Below are 19,723 nucleotides of genomic sequence, written 5' to 3'. Positions count from 1 at the left end.
ATTTTGTTGCAAACTTTTATTTTCAAGAAGGCCTGAAAACTTTTAAGTAAAGTGTTTAAATTGACTAGCAGTATCAAGCCTTTTGATTTAGAAGACAGGTCTGAAACAGAGCTCTAGGAAATAATTTGTCTTCACTTAAAAGTAAATCTAACAAGCAATTACCAACCACAGTCAACGAGCCTGGCCTCATACTAAAAACTCATTAGGAAATTAAAGAAGTATCCAATCCAGTCTAAAAATGATTCACAGGAAACAAGCAAATGCTGTATAGACAACGGATTCCCAAATGAACAGGAGTCATTTTATGTTGAAGTCTGCTATAAATCTATGCCACATTTTCAACCACAATCAGCAATGGAAGAGAAAAAGCTCATTACAACTCTTAAACATATACAGTAAGCTCCCTCCAATATGAATGAGTTCCATTCTGAGAGTGTATTGCTAAATTCAATTTGTTCATAAGACCAACTAAGTTTAGCCTAGGTACCCAACTATTAATGATACAATTGGCTACACAGGACTGTATTGTAAAAGGTTTATGATACTTTTTTCACAAATAATACATAAAAAAACACATAAAAAAATAAAACATTTTTGATCCTACAGTACAGTACCTTGAAAAGTAGAGTTGGACGGTAGAACAGTGGGCACACAGGGCCTGGCATTGAGTGAACAGGCATGAAGAGGTACTGACTGGAGGAGGGGAGGAGTTGGGAGATGATATAGCTGAAAGACCGTCGGCAACAGGAGATGGAGGGTACACTGCGATTTCAGTCATGCCTGACGTTTGCATCTTTGAAACTTTGCAACTTGAAGGTTCCTACGTACTGTATGGCTTTCAGGCATGCGACAGAAACATTGTATTGATAGTCTCTACTTCAGCTAAAAAATTTTTTACTTTTATCTTCTAGTTGTCACAAATCTGAAAGATACTGTATATGCATTAAAGTTTAATATTATGAACACACTACTGTGTAAAGAAGGAAGGGTGTCTTGTAAAAAAGATACAAACAGTGTTACAAAATTTCAGGAGGGCAATAATCAATTAAAAGTTTAAATGACACTTATTTGACATCTTGGGCACAGGAAGAACACCACTGAAGAAAAACTTGTTCTTCTAGCTAGTGGCTCCTGGTTTAGGGCAGACATACAGGCCACACGGGAGATGACCTTACCCAAGGGACACTCAGCTCAGCCCTGACAGCCCTCATCGCCCCAGCCTCTTCTACGTAATCATAGGAATTATTCTAAGCCTAGAGAAAGGCCTACATGGATACAAAACCTTTTAATTTGTAGTTATTTCTGGGACACTAGAGCTAACACATTTGTCGGGCGTATACAAGAGACGCTGCTTTCCAAGTCTGTGAACACCTCTGGACTGGTTAGAGCTTGTTTTCTGAACCTGGACATGTCAATGAATCGGTGTTGTGTTATGATACATCTGTAAGTGGAACTAAATATAGCTGTATTAAATCTATGTACTGTGATAGCAAGAGAGAATATTGATACTTTGCTATATGAGAAATCCATTTTCTACAACTGTATATAGTATGTTCATATTTGCAATTACATGTCCATAGTTACTGTATTGAAGAAAATATGTTCACCAAAGTGTTTACAGTCGTTATCTCTGGAAGGTAGAATTTAGGTGATTTTTATTTTCATCTTGATGCCTTCCTGTACTATAACTTTTTACAGGGAACATATGTACTTGTTGTAATCAGAAGGAAACAACTAGTTTAATAATAATTTTATAGAAGAAACAACTTATAGGGTCTGGGGTGTGTGTATGTGTGTCCCAGTCTCCCTAACTATCCTAATGCTAAAATCTCCTTCTAAACATTTTGGGGAGCACTGCCTTCCTCCCTTGGGGCCCAGGCACCCCTGGGTGATGTCTGCATATCCCCATCCTCCCTCCACATCCTGCTGCCCATCCAGCAGTGTCAGGGAGCTGCCCCCGCACTGGGGGCAGCCATTCAAGAAGCAAGGAAATATTATGCAAGAGCACAGGAAGTCAGAGGAGACAGGATTCTGGGCAGGCCTGGCAAGGAGTCTGTGTGAACTCCAGTGAACAAGCGGACTTTGCTCAGCAGGGCTGAGGCCAGCAGAAAGCCTTCCCAGGGCGGCAAGGGAGAGCTGTCCACCTCAGGTCTCCAGCCAGTGGGCGGCCATCCAGAACTTGATGTACCTGATGTAAGGCAGATAAACCCAAGTCCCCATATTTCTACTTCTTGGCCCAAGTTCAAGGTGACTCCCCAGCACTCATGCACCATGACTCACTTCTGTCCCACATCACTCTCCCCACTGCTCCCCCCAAATACAGCATGACTCCATTCAGCAATTTCCAGGCCCATTCCTCTCAAGGCCACCCGCTTTCCGACTCAGTCCTCTCCCTCACTGCCTCAGGCTAAGGGACTCAGTACTTTCAGGTAGCTTATGTCGCATCTCATGTCAGTATCAACCCTGAGTACCCCAGATACGTTTATACACACACACACACACATACAAATCACAGAAGTAAGAACCCCTTCTTTTGCAGTAGTTTATATTTTCCAAGCCCCAATCCAATCGGCAGAGCAGGGGTTATAGCCACTATCTGACAGATGAAGAAACCAGGGCTAGGTGCTCTAATTCACCCCGGAAGCCTGCCCCACTCTTCCCTGGGATTAGGAGATGAGACATGTCCTCAGCTGGTAACACGACTGCTCCCTTTTGTAGAAACTGTGGGACAGAATGTAGAGACACTCTGTCCCATCTCAACCCACTTCCTCCTTAAGGAGGAGGGCCCTGTTACTGCCAATGAAGTGAGTCCAGAACCTGCTCTCTGGCATCATGCCATGCCCAGGACTGACTCTCAAGGCTCTGGCCCTCTCCACTTTAACAGAACCTCCTCTTGGAGAGGGTGAAATTACAAGGGAACTGGAGAGGCTTTCTTCAAAACCCTCTCTGATCACCTTTAACCTCCCATCTTCCTTCCCTAAGGAAGCACCTGGAAACAGGAGTTGGGACCAGGCTCCACCTGGATTTCACTTCACAATGGAACTGGGTCCTACCTACTGGCCCATTTTAAAGATGGAGAAACTGAGGCTCAGAGGTCACCCAGCTGGTTAGCACTCCTCTTTCCACCAGGCCACAGGAATTTCACTAGACATACAACAGGCCATTTCCCAAGCAGAAAGGGCCTAGATGTAAGTGGTAGGATAGACAAGACTGGAGAGAAATGGGACTGAGGTCCTAGGCTCCTCCCAGTCTCTCTAATCCCCACTCCCCTACTCTCCCTTGCCTTGGTCAGAAGCAGACAGTGGTATTTTAACACATAAAACCAGCCACACAGGGAACACCACCCACCCAGTCACTGCCCCTGGCCCGACAATTGCTAATTGTGGTTGAGGACCGACAGTGGCATTCTCCTGGGACTCTCTCGTGTATTTCCAGTCGCCACCAACACACAATGGCCCCTACTTCTCTGGTGTAAACATTGCCAAATAAGACAAACAATAACATCACCATGACAGAAAAATAAGGTGCCCGGAGAGGCAGCACCAGCCAGGGGAGAGAAGGCTCTGCTCACATGGGCTCTTCTGCACTCTGGCTTGGCAGTCACTTTTGTGCCTCTGTTGTTTCACCTGTATGAATAGAACGACAACTACTTCATCATGAGCTTTGGGGAAAAAACTGAGCACTGAACAAATGTAAGAAAGGATGCCAGGTTGAGGACAAAGCCCCAGCAACCCTGAAGTAATTATTTCACTTAACAAATGTTTAAGGAGCACCTTATAGGTGTCCAGCACTGCCCCCAAATGCTAAGGATATGGTGGCAAAAAAGACAGAATGGCCCTGCCCTCACGGACCTTGCAAACTAGTGGGGAGCAACAGAGAATAGACAGACAAGTGCAAGACAGCGTGCAGGGAGTGCTGTCTTTCAGAAAAAGAGAGAGAGAGAAGAGGGCTGGAGGTCAGCTAAGGGGGTCAGGGAACGCTTCCCTGAGGACATGATATATAAGCTGAGCCCTAAGGCCCTGACAGCTGTCTGCCTCAAAACGGGGCTGAAGGAAGGGCCAGCTCAGGCACGAGAGGTGTCAGGGATGCAGCAGGTGACAGATCTGAGGCTGGAGCAAATGCTCTGCCAAGTTTCATGGTCACTGTGTGGCAGAGCCAGACTCTTCAACATCCAAAGCCTCTTCCCACTACCAATAAGACCAGGAAGCATAGGCATCCCAAAGCATCAACGTGTCCCTATTTCTGTCTCTCTCCCAGCAAGCTGCCTGGCCTTTTAAACACCTTGGCTGCAGCACTTAGTCCCTTCAGTGCTGTGCTGTGCTTAGTCCCTCAGTCGTGTCTGACTCTTTGCGCTCCCATGGACTGTAGCCCACCAGGCTCCTCTGTCCATGGGATTCTCCAGGCAAGAATGCTGGAGTGGGTTGCCATTCCCTTCTCCAGGGGCTCTTCTCGACCCAGGGATGGAACTCAGGTCTCCTGCATTGCAAGTGGATTCTTTACTGTCTGAGCCACCGTGGGCCTACAATTAGGTATTACCTGTAAGACACAGAGCAACAAGTGGGACCTAGGCAGAGGTGGTGCAGACACAGCCCTGTAGGTCGAGAGATCTGGGGGTGCGGAATCAAAGGGCAAATTTCAACTGCATCAGCATGGCAGCAGCCCTGGACCCTCATCTTCACAGATGAGGGGAGAACAGGCCAGGCAGGGAAAGAGGCATATCCAGGGTCAGACCGTTTTTCAGGAGTCCTGGAAGGTTCCTTAGTCTCTTGATGCTATCAGATTTTCTCACATCTCAGGATATGGGAGAATACACCTCAAATGTGGAAATCACTCTTGGCAAGAGCCCATAATCTTGGGGACAGCTGGGGGTGAGGGCAGTTAAAAGCCCTTGATAGGCTTGAGAGCAAGTGAGATATCTCCATTTAGAGTCGGCTAAGACTCCCTCTCAGTTGCAGTCAAATCACTCCAACAGGCAGTGACGTGCCAAGTGATTATAATGCTGTGCTTGTTAATAATGATGCCTTAATGGTCTGTACTTTATACTTTTCAAAGGTCTTTCTATTGAGATAATCATTGCAAAAATGACTTTCAAAGCATAAAAAATATGCTTTTTTATTTGTCTTTTTTTTAAGTATTTTTTTATCGAGGGAAAATTGCTTTGCGATGTTGTGTTGGTTTCTGCTGTACAACAACACAAATCAGCCATAATCATACCGACATCACCTCCCTCTTGCGCCTCCCTCTCCACCCCCATCCTACTTCTCTGGGTCAGCACAGAGCACCAGGCTGTGTTATGTAGCAATTTCTCACCAGCTATCTATTTTTACACGTGCTTTTTAGAACATTTTTAAAATGCATGGTTTTAGGGAATTCCCTGGAGGCCTAGCGGTTACGACTGCACTCCCACCGCAGGGAGGGTGGGTTTGATCCCTGCTTGGGGAATTAAGATCCTGCAAGCTGTGCAGCACAGACCAAAAAAAAAAAATACTTTTTTAAAAAAAAATTAAAAAATAAAAGGCGTGGTTTTACTGAAATCCTAGCTCATTTCAAACTTATAATAATAGTACTCTTAGAAAGCAGGTAGTGTGTGTAACTCCCATTTAGGAATGGGAAACACACAAGAGGTTAAATTACCTTCCTAGGTCACACAAGTCAGAAAAGATCTAGAACAGTCTCTCAGTCCTAGAGGTTTCTGAGAGCTCCTCTGAACCTCCTGTGGAGGCCGACTTTGCCAGGGACACAGAAGAAGTCAAAGGCGGCCCTGGGGGCATTTACAGTCTGTTTGGCAAGATGAAGGGTAAGAAATATGGAACGCTTGTGGTCATCCCCTGACACTAATTTTGGAGGCAAAGGAATTCAAGTGGGTGAAAGTTTGTCCCTTTCCAAAATAAACATGTCCTCTGCCTGGGCCCAGAAGATCTGACTCCAGGAGAATTAAGTGACGTCATTCCCCTCGTAACATCTGGATCCATACAGGTGACCCAGAATCTCAAGGCTTGGGTTTATCTGAGCATGGAAAATGGTTCAAATGTGCACAAGTGGATGGTCTGGGAAAGAAAGAATCGACTTTCGTGGTCATCTCAGACTCCTCGCTGCCAGGGGCTGTGGTCACCAGGATTTTCCAAGGCCCCACACTGGCCAGCAGCTGCCACGACCACAGCAGCACCACGTGTGCCCATGACCCGTCACCAAAATGAGCCAGGTGGGAAAACAGCTTGGAGTTCAACAGTGGCAAAATTGTCATTTTCAAAGGTAATTTTACTCTGGAAAGGAAAAGAAAAAAAAAAGAAAACAAAAAACAAATAAACAGAGAGGAGTAGGCATGGTGACAGTGTCATTGCAGATTAGCCAGCTTAGATCTCCCTCCTTTCCCCTCCGGAGGCCTGTATGGAGCTGTGGGAGGCAGATGCTAGACTCAAATTCTAGCTCTAGCTAGATGAGGGTGAATGCCACCTCCTGGGCTGTGGGGTGTCTTTGGATGTTCCTTGAGGCCGCTTCCCAGGGACTGACCACGCCCCTAGATGGCCCCTGTGTCTGGGCTGCCTGCCTTGGGGTCCGTGGCTCTCTGCCACCTGTGGGCCTGGAGGACAAAGGCTCTGTCCACCTGGCTCCAGAGGGGCCCCTTCCTGGGCTGCTCAGACCCACAGTTCAGCAGCCCACAGCACTGAATAAAGCAATCCTCCCTGGGATGGGTAGCAGTTTCCCAGTCCAACAACCACTTATGGATGACCGAGGGGCTGGGAGAGGAAGAAAAGATGAGACACACAGTCGTCATAATGAGATTAAATTCCAAACCAAGGGCTTTCAGGAGCAGTGGCCTCCCTCAAGGTACCCCTGGCCATGGCACAGTAAAGTGACATGCTTGGCCTTTGCTGGTCCCTAGTGTGGAACTTTCCCAGAGACTTGGGATCTCTGGACAAGGCTCTGCTCACAGATGGCCAACCCGGACCTCAAGTGCTTCTAAATACCTTTGGGAGAAGGTCATACCTGCTGGGGGAGGGAAGAACCCCAGCTACCCCACCAGGTGACTCCAAAAGGTGTTCTTTGACTACACCTATCCAAGAACACCAGGGTTCAGGCTTTAGGGAGTTGTGCAGCCACACAACAGGAAAGGAGTAGACCAAGGAACAGCTCACCTGCCTCTTTGTGCAAGGGACACAATTCCCAGTGATTGGTACAAACTGCCAAAACGCATGGCTACCTCTCTCCCTACAAACAGTGGGGCACTGAATACCCTTTCACAGTGACCAGACTCAGAAACCTAGAATCTATGATGACAAAGGGCAAGAAGGGAGAGGATGAAAGCCCCCATCAAATTATTAGGGGGAAGCAGGCTTCACCATCAAAATGAGAAGATGAGATGAGCATCACACACTCCTCCACAGAGCCTGATGGAAGCTATTTAGAACACAGCAAGTTGTCCCCTTCTGGGCTCCCACTCTGGACCCCAGGAGGCATTTCTTACCCTCAGGCATGGTACAGTCCGAAAAGAAATATATTCTAGAGCAAGCTGGGCACATTTGCAGATGACTTGATTTCCTGGGATGCAGAGGGCATTTTCAGTCTCTGAGGTCATTCCTACAAAGGATAACCATGGTACCCTCCACCCACCCTTTGGTGCTTATGCTAGAGTCAACTGGAAGATAATAGGTGTGCCCTGGGCATCTCCCTTAGGTTCAAATAACCCAAAAGAAGCAGGCACTGCTCTTGTGGCCCCAAGGCAGCCCTAAGATTCCATCACGTCATGACGAAGATATCATGGTGTCCTCAACTTCTCATCACCAGCCTGGGCCTGACCCCTTTCTCCCATACGTTTATACAGCTCCAGATTCAGTTCTGGAAGGAGCCGATTCACCAGTACTGGTCTGTACACCCTAAATATTCCTACCTTCTCGTTTAACTCCAGCTGTTCACCCCACTGGAATGCCCAAAACCCATCTGTCTATCTAAATTCTACCTAATCTTCAAGACCTAGCTCTAATGCTCCTCCATTAAACCTCTAACTATTCACAGTACACAAGATCTACTTACCCTTATTCACACTCAATTACTATCAATCTTCCAATTTTCTCAGTGTTTTGTCTGCGCTCTTTTTCACTTCCTAACAAGACAGCAACATCGTAAAGATGGGGTGAGGACAACCTTTAACATCAACCATCTTGCATGATTTTAAACAAATCAGTTTAGGAATTCTTTGACTCACCAACTAGACTCTAAGCCTGCTGAGTGCAAGGTCCATCTAAAGCCTCTCTGAAACCTCACTGCATGGCATGACACCTGAATTCAGTAGGTAACCTAGAATGTTTGTACACAGTGATGATGGCAGTAGCCCCCCAAACTTCACTACACGCATGGTGGGGGATCCAGGAGGACGGGTAGGTTGATCCGAACAAAGGTTTCTGCCTAAATCGCTAACCCTCTGCACTAAGCCCAAAGTTCATGACATAAGATCAAGTTACTGAGTCTACAAGCACCAAGTGTGGGCTTCTGTTTTGAGTGCTGAGAACAAAAAAAGTTAACAGGGCTTCTGTTCCTGAAGGGCTTACTCCCTAAGTGGTGATCAGAGACAGACAGACAGACAGACAGACACACACACACAGAGAAAAGCAAGCTGTAACAGCATCATCCTAGTAGCATGATACAGACTAAAGGCCATATAAATGCAGGGGGAACCAATGTGCTGCAAATCAGGAAGGCTCCGTAGGGAAGATGATTTCTAACAGAGAGTGGGTACTCCCCTACACGCCCTTTCCCGCCCGACCATTTTAAACTTTCACCTGGAGTAAGTACTTTGCTGTTTGGCTTGCACTTGCCTTGGTGTATTGGGCATTCTTAAAGTGAAGGCCTGACTTCACAATACTTGCCTAATGCTTGCATTTGATGTAAAACCGTGAGTCAACCACATCTGTCTATGGTCTTCTGGTTGTTTTTTTTTTTTTTTCTCTTTTTTCTCTTGTCAAGGAAAATTTAAAAAGGGCTCAAATCTACATGAACAAGAAAAGCACAGTCCAAGAGGCAGGCTTTCCAAGTGACCCAAGAGACATCGATAAAGCAACTGTATGTTTTTTTTTAATTAAGCATGATTTTAGGGACTCAAAATGTGCAAGATGTTTACAAGGCACATAAGAAAATTAGACATCCTTGCCCTTGAGCAACATGCAATGTTGCTGGAAAGACAAGACCACATGAAATGTCATTAGATAACAAGGAAATATAATCAGGCAGGCTCTCTGGCGAAAGCAACCAAGAGCTAGAAAGGAGTGGAGGGGGAGGTGCCCTACAGAAGGTGCTGTAGGACCTGGGGGACTCGGCCTCACACTGGGAAAGAGGAAGATACTCGAGTAGAGAGAGAAATGGGGAGAACATCTGAGATGGAGAGACTGGGCTGAGGGAGCAGAGGAGGGAGGGAGACCCATGACGTGGGGTGAGAAAGCCCTTAGGGTACAAGGAGGAGACTGGCATATTTGGGGTTCAGGGGGCTCACTGGGTGATCGTGAATGGGGTGCCAGGGCTGAAGTGGGGTCCCTTATTGTCAGTGAGATGAACTCCCAATGCTGTGTGGACTGCCCTTGGGAAGAAAAGTGGATCAAGGATCCATGTCCACATTCAGGCTTTGAGTGTGTCGGCTAATCCTTGGAAATCTCTAAGAGAAACATGCAAATCCACAAAAGGAACCCCCCTGCCCCCCTAAAGACTCTGTGCTCCAAGGACATGACAACCCTGCCTAAAATAGGGGCAGTAGCAGCACCATGCAAACTTGTTCTGAGAGGCTAAGAAAGCTATTGTATCTGAGCAGCCCTCCCAGCCAGTCCCATAGCAGGGAAATGCATAGGGCCAGGGGCTAATTTCCAGAGACTACCAGAAAGTTCGGGAAAGTGGGGCAGCCACACTGCAGACCAAGATTTCCCCCTGACATCCTGACCACCTCAAAGGGCCTCGCCAAATGGGAGGGGCATGTCAGCTGCGCCAGGACATGCAGAGCACAGGCAAGGAAGCCAGAATACTGTGAAGGGGCTGGGTCCCAGGCCCCACCCACCACTAATTCCCCTAAATCCTTGGTACAAAAGAAAAGACAGACTCCTGCAGCATGGCGATACGGTTACTTTTATAGAAGTTTCCTTGTCACCCGCAAAATGTGACCTTCATACTTCTCTTATCTTAATATCTGGATAAACACGTGTTGTGCAAGCACATAAATAAAGGTTCTAAAGGTGAAATGCGGTGTGTCCGGTAACACCACACAGCTCTTGAACCCAGGCACCAGAAAGCTCTTTCAGCTCCAGAGAGGACTTCTCTCTCTCTACCCTGGGCACCAAAATTAGCTTCATCAACCTCAGCCAGTGCTGGAGTGAAGGCTGCCATTCTAAAATAGCATCTGAGAACTCTTGGAAACACAGGAGAGAAACACAGGAGAGAAACACAGGAGAGAAACACAAGGGTATGTAGTTTACAGACACTGAAGAGAGAAAGTTCACTGGAGTGCTTCTTAAACCAAGTACAGAGGAAGGAAGCATTATTGTGGTTTATTCTGAAATCTTGATGGAGTGAATGATACTCTTCTAGCTCCCTGAATTTCCCACATGGCATACTTTACATACTGTGATATACTTAATTAAGCTTGATTATCTTCATCAGAAAAACAGTGCAGAGGTCATATGTTCTTTAAAAAGTAGTTATCAAGCGACCTGTGCTTTGCTTGCACAGTCCTATTATTTCTAGAACATTCTGCAGAAACATCACGTGTCCCACTCCCCATACATTTGACCATCCGGAATTGATTTTTCAAATTTTGTTTTCAAGTTCTGAAGAATGGGCCCTTGAACAGACCCTCCCAAGCACAATTTTCTGTTGTTTCCACATGGAATTCATAAACAGAGTGCGTGCACTTAAAGTTAAAGCCATTCTTTCCTGCAACTGGGTATGACGTACTTTCCAGGATCTTTCTCCAAAGTGTTTCAGAAACAGGAAGTCGTAAAGGTAGGAAGGAGGCCTGTAAATATTTGCTATAATTACTCATTAGTAATGAGAGTAGTTAGCCCTGAAGTTTGAGGCGCCCCCTTTGTGCTGGTGCTTAACTACTTTGTAACAGGCGCCCAAGGGGACACCCAGGTCCAGCTCTAGCTTTCACTGCAGGTGGTATGGCTTTCTTCTTTTCACAGCTCAAATTTGTCAAACACAAAATTAGGATAATATGTTGCCCTTCCTTCTCTCTGCCCTCTATACAGAGGCAGTCAGAACAAATCTTATTCGAAGTGGTAACAATATAAATTTTTTTTTTCATCAAGAGTAAAATACACATCTTAAATTAATGAAAGTAGGGAAAACTACTAGGCCATTCAGATATGATCTAAATCAAATCCATTATGATTATACAGTGGCAGTGACAAGTCGATTTAAAGGATTATATCTGGTAGACAGAGTACCTGAAGAACTACGGATGGAGGTCTGTAACATTGTACAGGAGGTGGTGACCAAAACCATCCCCAAGAAGAAGCAACAATTCAAAGTGGTTGTCTGAGGATGCCTTACAAATAGCTGGGAAAAGAGGTGAAAACTCACGTTTGTTAATACAAATACAACATTGAGAGAGAGAGAGAGAGAGCTGTCCGACTAGATAGCCAGCACCGTGATTTCAATGATTATTACATAAAAACCCCCACCAAAACCAAACATACACTTTGATGTATTTTTTAAGTATATATAAAATGCTTCTGAATAGATTGAGGCCATGTGTCCCCTTATTCATAGGGAACCACTGACTCCCCACAGTGATAGGTCATAAGCAAGGAGACTCAGACTGAAAATGAGACCAAAACTGTCAACTAAAGCTGTTACAGAATTGATGAACTTCTAAAAGACTCTCATATTGGCTTGTATCCTCAGCAATTGAGAGCAACCAACACCACAAGCAGGGTTCATTAACCTCCAACATTACAACTGTGACTGCAGAAAATGGACCCATTTTCTCACTCATGTATTTTAGTACCTAGTCTCATCCAATAAAATCATTCATCTGTTATGATTGCTAGCACTAACCTCTCAGGTTTGATTTTTTTTTTTATTGGAGGGTACCATGGAGATGGGATGCAGAAAGTCACTGGAGGAATATAAGGAGAGATTTCTAGCAATCCACTTCCTTGGTTTTGTAGAATTGGGAAAGTAAATCAGACAGGGGCATGGCAAATCAATACATACACATTTTTAATAAAGTTGTTTTCCTTACTGACATACCCTCTTTTCTGAAATAGCTTTCCACGTGAGAAAAGGAACTGCTTCCCAGAGTCATTATCTCACATAGAAGTTACTTGTGACTTTAAAACCCGAAGAATTTTTCCAAGTGCGTGGAGGGGGTGGGGGGAGGGGCACGGAATGTGCCTCCTAGGAACATGCAAAGGTTCTGATAGTCATGACAGATAAGTTTTGCTGATGTACAAGTGATCTCTGGAAACAGTCTAAGGTGGTCAAGCTAACCGGTAGTCTTAAAAATTTGGGGGGAATTAAAAAAGACCACTTAGAAGTAGGTAACATTTTGGTCCATTCCACACCTGTCTTCTTGACTCCAGAGGGCTCATAGGGCCCTGTCTCTCTTCTTGAGACCAGACCACTGGTGACAGATTGCACCAATCTCTACCTGAAAGAGCTTCCCTGTTGGCTCAGATGGTAAAGAACTTGCCTGCAATGCGGGAGACCTGAGTTCGATCCCTGGGTGGGGAAAATCCCCTAGAGAAGGACACAGCGCTTGGCACTGCATTCCAGTACTCTTGTCTGGAGAATTCCATGGACAGAGGAGCCGAGTGGGCTACAGTCCATGGAGTCACAAGAGTTGGACATGACTGAGTGACTAACATTTCATTTCATTTCCACCTGAAAATCACAGATGCTGCGAATGGCACGCCATGCACGGCCACCACACACACAACGATGTGCAACCGCCAACACGGCTTGCTTCTCTCCTTAATGATACATGTTCATGCAATTGTGTTTTAGAGCACTGGGAAAACTCAAGAAGCCCTTCGAAGTTCACAGTGCAGAGGCCAACGGTGTGATGACTGTGAAAGCTTAGGACTCATCAGAGAAAGGGCCCTATAAAAATGCACTGTACTAGTATTGCAATGATCATAGCTATTGTTTAGTCTCCCCTCCATTCTCTCCTTCCCGTGATTACAATTTCAAAAGATCAGTAGAGCCAGAGGCTGTTTTGTGCATCTTGATTTGGAGATGGCTCTTCAAAAGTTATGGAGGAAGAGCTTCTAACAGGTTCTTCTGCACAATGGAGTCCGAAGGTTACAGTAATTCCTGAATTACTGCTACAGCAGTTAAGAGTGGGAAGTGGAGGGCTTCCCTGGTGGTCTAGTGGTTAAGAATCTGCCTACCAATGCAGGGGACACAGTTCAATCTCTGGTCCAGGAAGATCCCACGTGCCCTAGAGTAGCCTGGGCCTGTGTGCCACAACTATTGAGCCTGTGTTCTAGAAGCCGGAAGCCAAAACTACTGAGCCTGCCCGCTGCAACTAGTGAAACCCGCTTTCCCTAGAGCCTGTGCTCCACAACAAGAGAAGCAATGAGAAACCTGTGCACTGCAAGTAGAGAGCAGCTCCTGGTCCTTGCAACTGGAGAAAAGCCCACACAGCATCGAGGAAAACCAATGAAAACTAAAGAGCTTCCAGGGCTTCCAAGCCTGCCCTTCAGATCTTCAACCCTTGTCTGCATGTCAGGGTCAAAACAAGTGATGAGTCACAAAAGAGAAAAGTAATTATAATAATCATAAATACAATAGCAAAAGCAGTTATAATTTATAGAGTACTTGCCACTGGTCTGGAATGGTATTTATAGACATCTTAGGTAATGTAACGTGGTGTGGATCACTGGCTAAGAGTAAAGGCTCCGAAGGCATTTTGCCCCATTCGAATCTGAGCCTCGGCCATAGGCCATACTACCTATTTGACCTTTGGCATCTCGCCTTTCTATGCTTCAGCTTTCCCATCAGGGAAATGGGGATAATAACAGGGCTTATCTTATGGGTGGTTATGAGGATTAAAAGAGCTCATGCATGGAAAGTTCTGAGGATGGCGCCTACACAAACAAGACTGAGGGTTTTTTTGTTTGTTTTGTCCTACTTCAGATATAATTAATATTCCTAGTATGTAAAAAGACCTCCAATAACTGTTTGAGGATGGTGGAAAATGTAAAGATAAAATTTCATGGCCATTTTAAGAAGCAGTAACAAAATGAGCTACATGAGAACTAAGCCTGTGCAGGGCACTGGGCTCCCCAGCCCCCCATTACCGAGGGCAGATGTGTGGGTGGACAGACAGGTGGGTACCGGTAAGGTTAAGCCACACTACAGAATTTTAACTAGAAGCAGACGCCAACCTCCTCCCCCATCTCCAAGACAGGGAGAAACACTGGCGGTGAAATGTGGACCTCTCTGAGACCTGAACAGTAAGATCCTGAAAGGTAGGGCAATCACCAAATCAGACATCCAAGAGCAAGGGCTCACCTTCTTCAGATCACAGAACCTATGAAAGGCTATCAGCGCTGAACTGACTTCCCTTGCGGGGAACAATACTTATATCCCTAACACGCAGCCATTCAGAGACTCACAGACCACCCTCTGAACCCCACTCACAAAGCCCAGATTAAGAAGCTCCCTCTCCCTTCTTGGTCTTCCTAGAGTCTAGGCTGTCTCCACGATTACCCATAATGGGACCGGATTCTCCACCCCATCACTCCCAGACCCCTACTAGGTGCCTGCCTTCAAGCCCCTCACCAAAGCAAGTGTACAAAGAATAGCAAACATTCAACTCTGGGGGCCCTTCTGTCTATGCTGTCAGAGAATACCCCAGGGATGCTCTTGAACCCTCTACTTCTCATCACTCCTGACACTGACTGACCTTTGCTCAGAGCCAATCTTTATGCTGGTATCAGGGCCTCTCCTGTGTGATTCCAGGGAAAACAAGGAACCCATTCTCCCACTCCCAAACACATAATACTTTTCAGTAATTACGCTTATATGTGATTAAGAACTTCTTCAGCTTCAAAAGATTTTATCCCAATAGAAAAGTGACAAGTAAGCTGCCAGCTACCTATATTTTTAGGTAAGCTTCCTTGTGTGTCCTTCCCTTCCCCCAAACAAACTAAACAACTTGAAGACCAAGACCACATCCCTTATTCCTTAATGTCTCCTCAACATTTTCCAGAGAGGGAGTAGGTGTTCCATACACATTCGCTTTCATATTGGTTTATATCATGGTATGAATAGCAGAGCTAATTTCATCATGACACTAGATATTAGTACTGGGAGAGTGAGGATAAAGGGTACTGGGAATCCTGGGAGCAAACACTGTTAACTTCACAATATTGGCAAAAGCCCTACCTGCTATGAACTACAAATGAAGGTCAGTACCAAAAGCAAAAGGGAAGATTCATTAGGCTAAAACAAAAAGTCATGTTGGTATGGGCCAGAACTGAGGGGGGGAAAAACAGTACTACTGGAGAGATTTCCTGAGAGGTGGAAAAGCCTAAATCGTAAGATAACTAATGACAGCAAATATTTTCAAATGTATTGGGCTAAAATCCTGAAGTACTAAGAATTATCTAATTGGATCTGTTTTATTTGTAAACATTTTACAGAATAGATTCCTAGAACACTGAGGATCACCCTACACACACACACAGAGAGAGACAGACCGACTGATTTACATTTGAAGTGAATTAAACAGTTCTGTCTCTTGGTTTTCATTCCTAGTGAAACTGCCAGCATATTCAGTAGAGGAGTCAACCTAATAGCCTCTTGGATGTCTCCACTGACAGGTAGTTCTCTACTTCACAAAGCAATCTTCTCCACTGGGGAACAGTCCTTGCATAAAACTGTAAGATTCCCATCAGCAATACTGAAAAAACCTGTAGTCAGAGCATTCTTTTGAACTTCACAAAAGCTGTGTGAGTTAAATTTTATTCACCTGAACCTGTACTGTGTTACATCAATTTACTACATCCAGTAATGCAACTGGAAAGAGAGATCAAATGTTAAAGGAATGTTTATAGAAAATATATTTACATTGAGAAAAACTGCCCAGCAATATTTTTGCCTTTAGATTTGAATAAGAGGTGGACTTTGATTTTTACTTTAGCAGAGGAACAACTACACCCAGGGGCAGGAGAGGAGATTTCTGATCCTCTTTCCACGGAGGTCCCACACTAAGCAATAGAAGCCTTCTGGGAAGGAGCTCTGAGCTGTCTAGCTTTGGGAATGGACTTTGATCCCTGAGCATCCAAGGATCTGATTTACATTTATCCATACCACTCTCCAATCCCCATGTACCTGAGGACTTCCAAAGTGTTTTCTCTTTCAGGGAAGGGACTCAAAAATTGTCTGATCAGGAGGTGAGTAGCCCAGACATTTTCTAGCTCTTCACAGTCCAAGAAACCTGATTAAAAAGACCTTCATTCACTCCTGACAGGTGAGTGCAGAAAGTGAGTGCAGCACCCTTAGCAAGCTTCTGGCCATCTCTATCAGCAGGAATGCCCATTACCACTAAAAGAGCACACTTTGAAACCCTCTGTCAAGGCCAGCCAAACGTTTAGAAAGTAAACTCTTTATTATTAAACATTAACATCTCCATCGACGCATGAATGTTCTGGAACAAAACAATCGTGCCCACTTCTTGAACGCCTGATGATAGAAGGAACACTGCGAATGTTCCGTGCATCTTGCATTTGGGGGAAGAAAAGACTCTGCTGAAGCAGAAAAATCACATCTTAAGAATCTATACACCGAATCCTAACCTGAAAGCCTCATACGGAACTTGTGAAGCACTCTGTCAAAGCTAAGGATCACCACTTACATGACACACCAACTTCCAATGCACTGGTTCACGTATGTTAATTATACGTTGGTCCTTCAAGGAGCCTGCCCCCAGCAAACAGTGCCAGACTAGAAAAGTAAATATGTCTCAAAACAGCCCAACATGAATTGGACAGCCTCTCACAGGACTCCGGATGGTGAGGGACACAAATGTTTGCCCTGCCAGTGTGCGACATAAAAACCAAGGCAAGTCGCAAAGCAGACAGGCAGGGCCACCGGCTCTGGCCTCCTAGACATCTCACAGGCAATCCCCACAGTGGTTCTTAAACCTGCTGCTCTCGCTTATAATTCAGAGCCTGATTACCCAACTTTTTTCCAGCTCCGATTCTGGCTCCCTCTATCTCTAACAAAAGAGGCACTACAGTCAGGTATGTCGAAATAATTTCTCCCCTGCTCCCAAGTTTCTTGAAACGATTAACATATGTAACAGCACAGAAGCCGCGCGGGAGAAACTGACGCTTCACACATCTGTCAAGACTACCGTCAGGCCCCACCTCCGCGATTGCAACATTCGCCGCCGATAGGCATCACAGTTAGTTGTAAAATGTACGATAAGTTCCCTCACGGGCCTCGGAGCCCAGCGTGCGCGCAGAGGAGCTGACTGTAACTTTGTTTTTTGCTTGTTCAATCATTGTTATTGGCAGACTATACTGGGCTTGCAAAATGCGTTGGAATCTTAAAGTCCCTTCCCTGCTTCGCTGTCCTTCAAAGACAGAAGACTCCAGGGCTGCTCCGAGGCCTCCGGGGGCGCGCGCCCGCTGCGGTCTCCGGGGGCCCAGATCGGCCGGGGCAAGACTCCGTTAGCCATCTCAGGTCTGGGGGTGCCGCAATGACGCGGGAGGGGCAGCTTCGGCCGTAAACTCGGAGTTAGGCTCAATCCCCTCCCCTTCTCCCTTCCACCCCCGGCAATCCGGGAGCGAAGGGTCCGGGCGCTCTGCCAGAAAGGGCGCGATTTGCTCCTGTTTATCAAATCCTTATCGGTGCCCCAAGGTGGGAACCGCCGCTTTCGACCAGAGGATACACGGTTTCTGGCTCGGGTCCCGAAGTCGGAACACGAGTAAGTCGACCCAAGCACTGAGCTCTTCGGACTCCCCAGTTCGAGGCCAGTCACGCCCGCCCATCACGGGTGGGTTCCTCATCTCCGAACCACCGTACAACCCCCCAGCAGCTGATTTCCGGAGGCTCAGATCCTTCAGCCGGCCCACCACGCGTTCGATTACAGTTCCCCGAACCCCAGCCCCGCCAGCCACTGACGAATACTGGGCGGAGAGCTCCAGCTCGCTGGGGCGGCACGAGTGAGGTTGAGAGGAAAGGGGAGCCAGGCTGCAAGCCGCGCACGATTGCAGGAGGCAAGGTGGTTCCCACGTCTGCGCGCCACGCCGTGCGCTCTCATCCTCGCCGAGAGAGGGCAGGAGGGCAGTGAGAGTTGGCCCGCGTTGCCTCTCACCCAGTGCCGAGAGGCTGGCGAGGGCAGGCGGGCATATCGTGGCTGCCCTTCTCTGTCCTCTTGGGAGAGAGACACCGGGACCTGCCGGAGTGCCCGGTGTCGCCATCCCCTCCCCACACGCGAAGACAGCTGCTTCCGCGAGGCAGCCGGGTCCACTACCCACTCTCCCGCCGAGGCAAGCTGCGGGATGAGGAAAGGGACTTCTTCCAGCTTCCGTGGGGTCTGGAGGGAGCCCTGGAGTGGGTCCCTTCGCTGCGCCCTGGCAGCTCTGCCGGGGCCCGTCCCAGCGCTGCATTCTGCCTCCGGCCCCTTGCCAGTTCCGGGAAGCAGCGCGGACAGAGCTCATTTAGAAGGACCCCACGGGTCCCGAGGAAAAGAGTGGATGCTGCCCCTCAAGTGGGCCGTGAGAAAGTTGACTTGAGCGAGTCAACCAACAAACGTTTCAACACGCTGGCCGCGTGAGTTTGGTGCGGGGTTTGGAGGGGGATGGATTTTGGAAGGTACCTCGGGAGCACCTCCGACCTCTAGGGCCATTTCCTGGCTTCGTTGTCCGCGCAGTTTCCCGACTCCTTCGGGCCACAGAACTCTCGACCGCGAAGCCGGAGCGGCGCGTCCCCAGACTGGACACTTGCGCTCCCCTGCCAAACCTTCCAAATCGATCCCTGGGTCCTCAAAATCCCCTCCGCGCTCCTCTTCCAGCGGCGGTCCCGCGGGGCCCCGCCACCCCCACCCCGGACCAACTCCCCTGCCGGCTCGGACGCCCGCTTACCTTTTCTTCTCCTTGTCAGCTGTCATTGTCGCTGGGGCCCTTTGAGGCTCCGAACACCTGAGCTCCAGGGCCGGTGGGGGCTGCAGCCGCTACTTTCGCTGTGGCCCTAGCCCACTACTCGAGGCCCACGCCGACGTGAAAGGTGCCAGGTGCTCGCAGGTCCCGAGCGTCCGCACGGGTCAGGTGGAAGTTGCGGGCGGCAGGCTTGGTGCGCGGGAGGGGGGTGGAGAACGGTGACGGGGAGGAACCTGTACCGGGAGGCGGGGTCGGGAAAGGAGTGGAAGGACGCTGTCAAACGCAAAAAAAAAAAAAAAAAAAAAAAGTGGGGGGCGGTGGGCAGCGAGCAGGGGGCTGAAGTTTCTTTTTCCTTCGAAAAGGAGTCAGGAGTCGCTTTTCTGGGTTTTCAAAATACAAGAAGTGGCTTGAAAACGACGGGAGTTGGCCGAGTCCGGGGCCGGGCAGACGCGGAGGCTGAGATGACCATACAGTCTCAGGACACTGCCGAGGATTGTACGGCCGCCTCAGGAAAGCTGGGGCGGGAGGCGGCGGGCGCCGGAGCTGTGCGTCGGGCCGCTCCCGAATGTCGGGCTCGCGGGCCGGTCAGCCCACTTTAAAAACTCCGGCGGCCGGCGGGGGTGGGG

At 47.5% G+C, this 19,723-nt stretch overlaps 1 protein-coding gene across 1 annotated transcript in view; it reads right to left on the bottom strand.

Annotated features, from left to right (window-relative positions):
- Nucleotides 1–19,677, bottom strand: part of EPAS1 (endothelial PAS domain protein 1) — a 94,085-nt gene extending 74,408 nt beyond the window's left edge. The window contains exon 1 of the mRNA XM_040224738.1: nucleotides 19,083–19,677. Coding sequence (XP_040080672.1) covers nucleotides 19,083–19,108 — 26 coding nt within the window. The 5' untranslated portion in view covers nucleotides 19,109–19,677. The remainder of the gene's footprint in view (nucleotides 1–19,082) is intronic.
- Between the last annotated feature and the right edge of the window lie 46 nt (nucleotides 19,678–19,723).

The sequence above is a fragment of the Oryx dammah genome, unplaced genomic scaffold (genome assembly GCF_014754425.2).
Source record: "Oryx dammah isolate SB20612 unplaced genomic scaffold, SCBI_Odam_1.1 HiC_scaffold_25, whole genome shotgun sequence".
NCBI lineage: Eukaryota > Metazoa > Chordata > Mammalia > Artiodactyla > Bovidae > Oryx > Oryx dammah.
The sequence above is the reverse complement of the archived record's forward strand: the minus strand, read 5'-3'. Positions and strand labels throughout refer to the sequence as shown.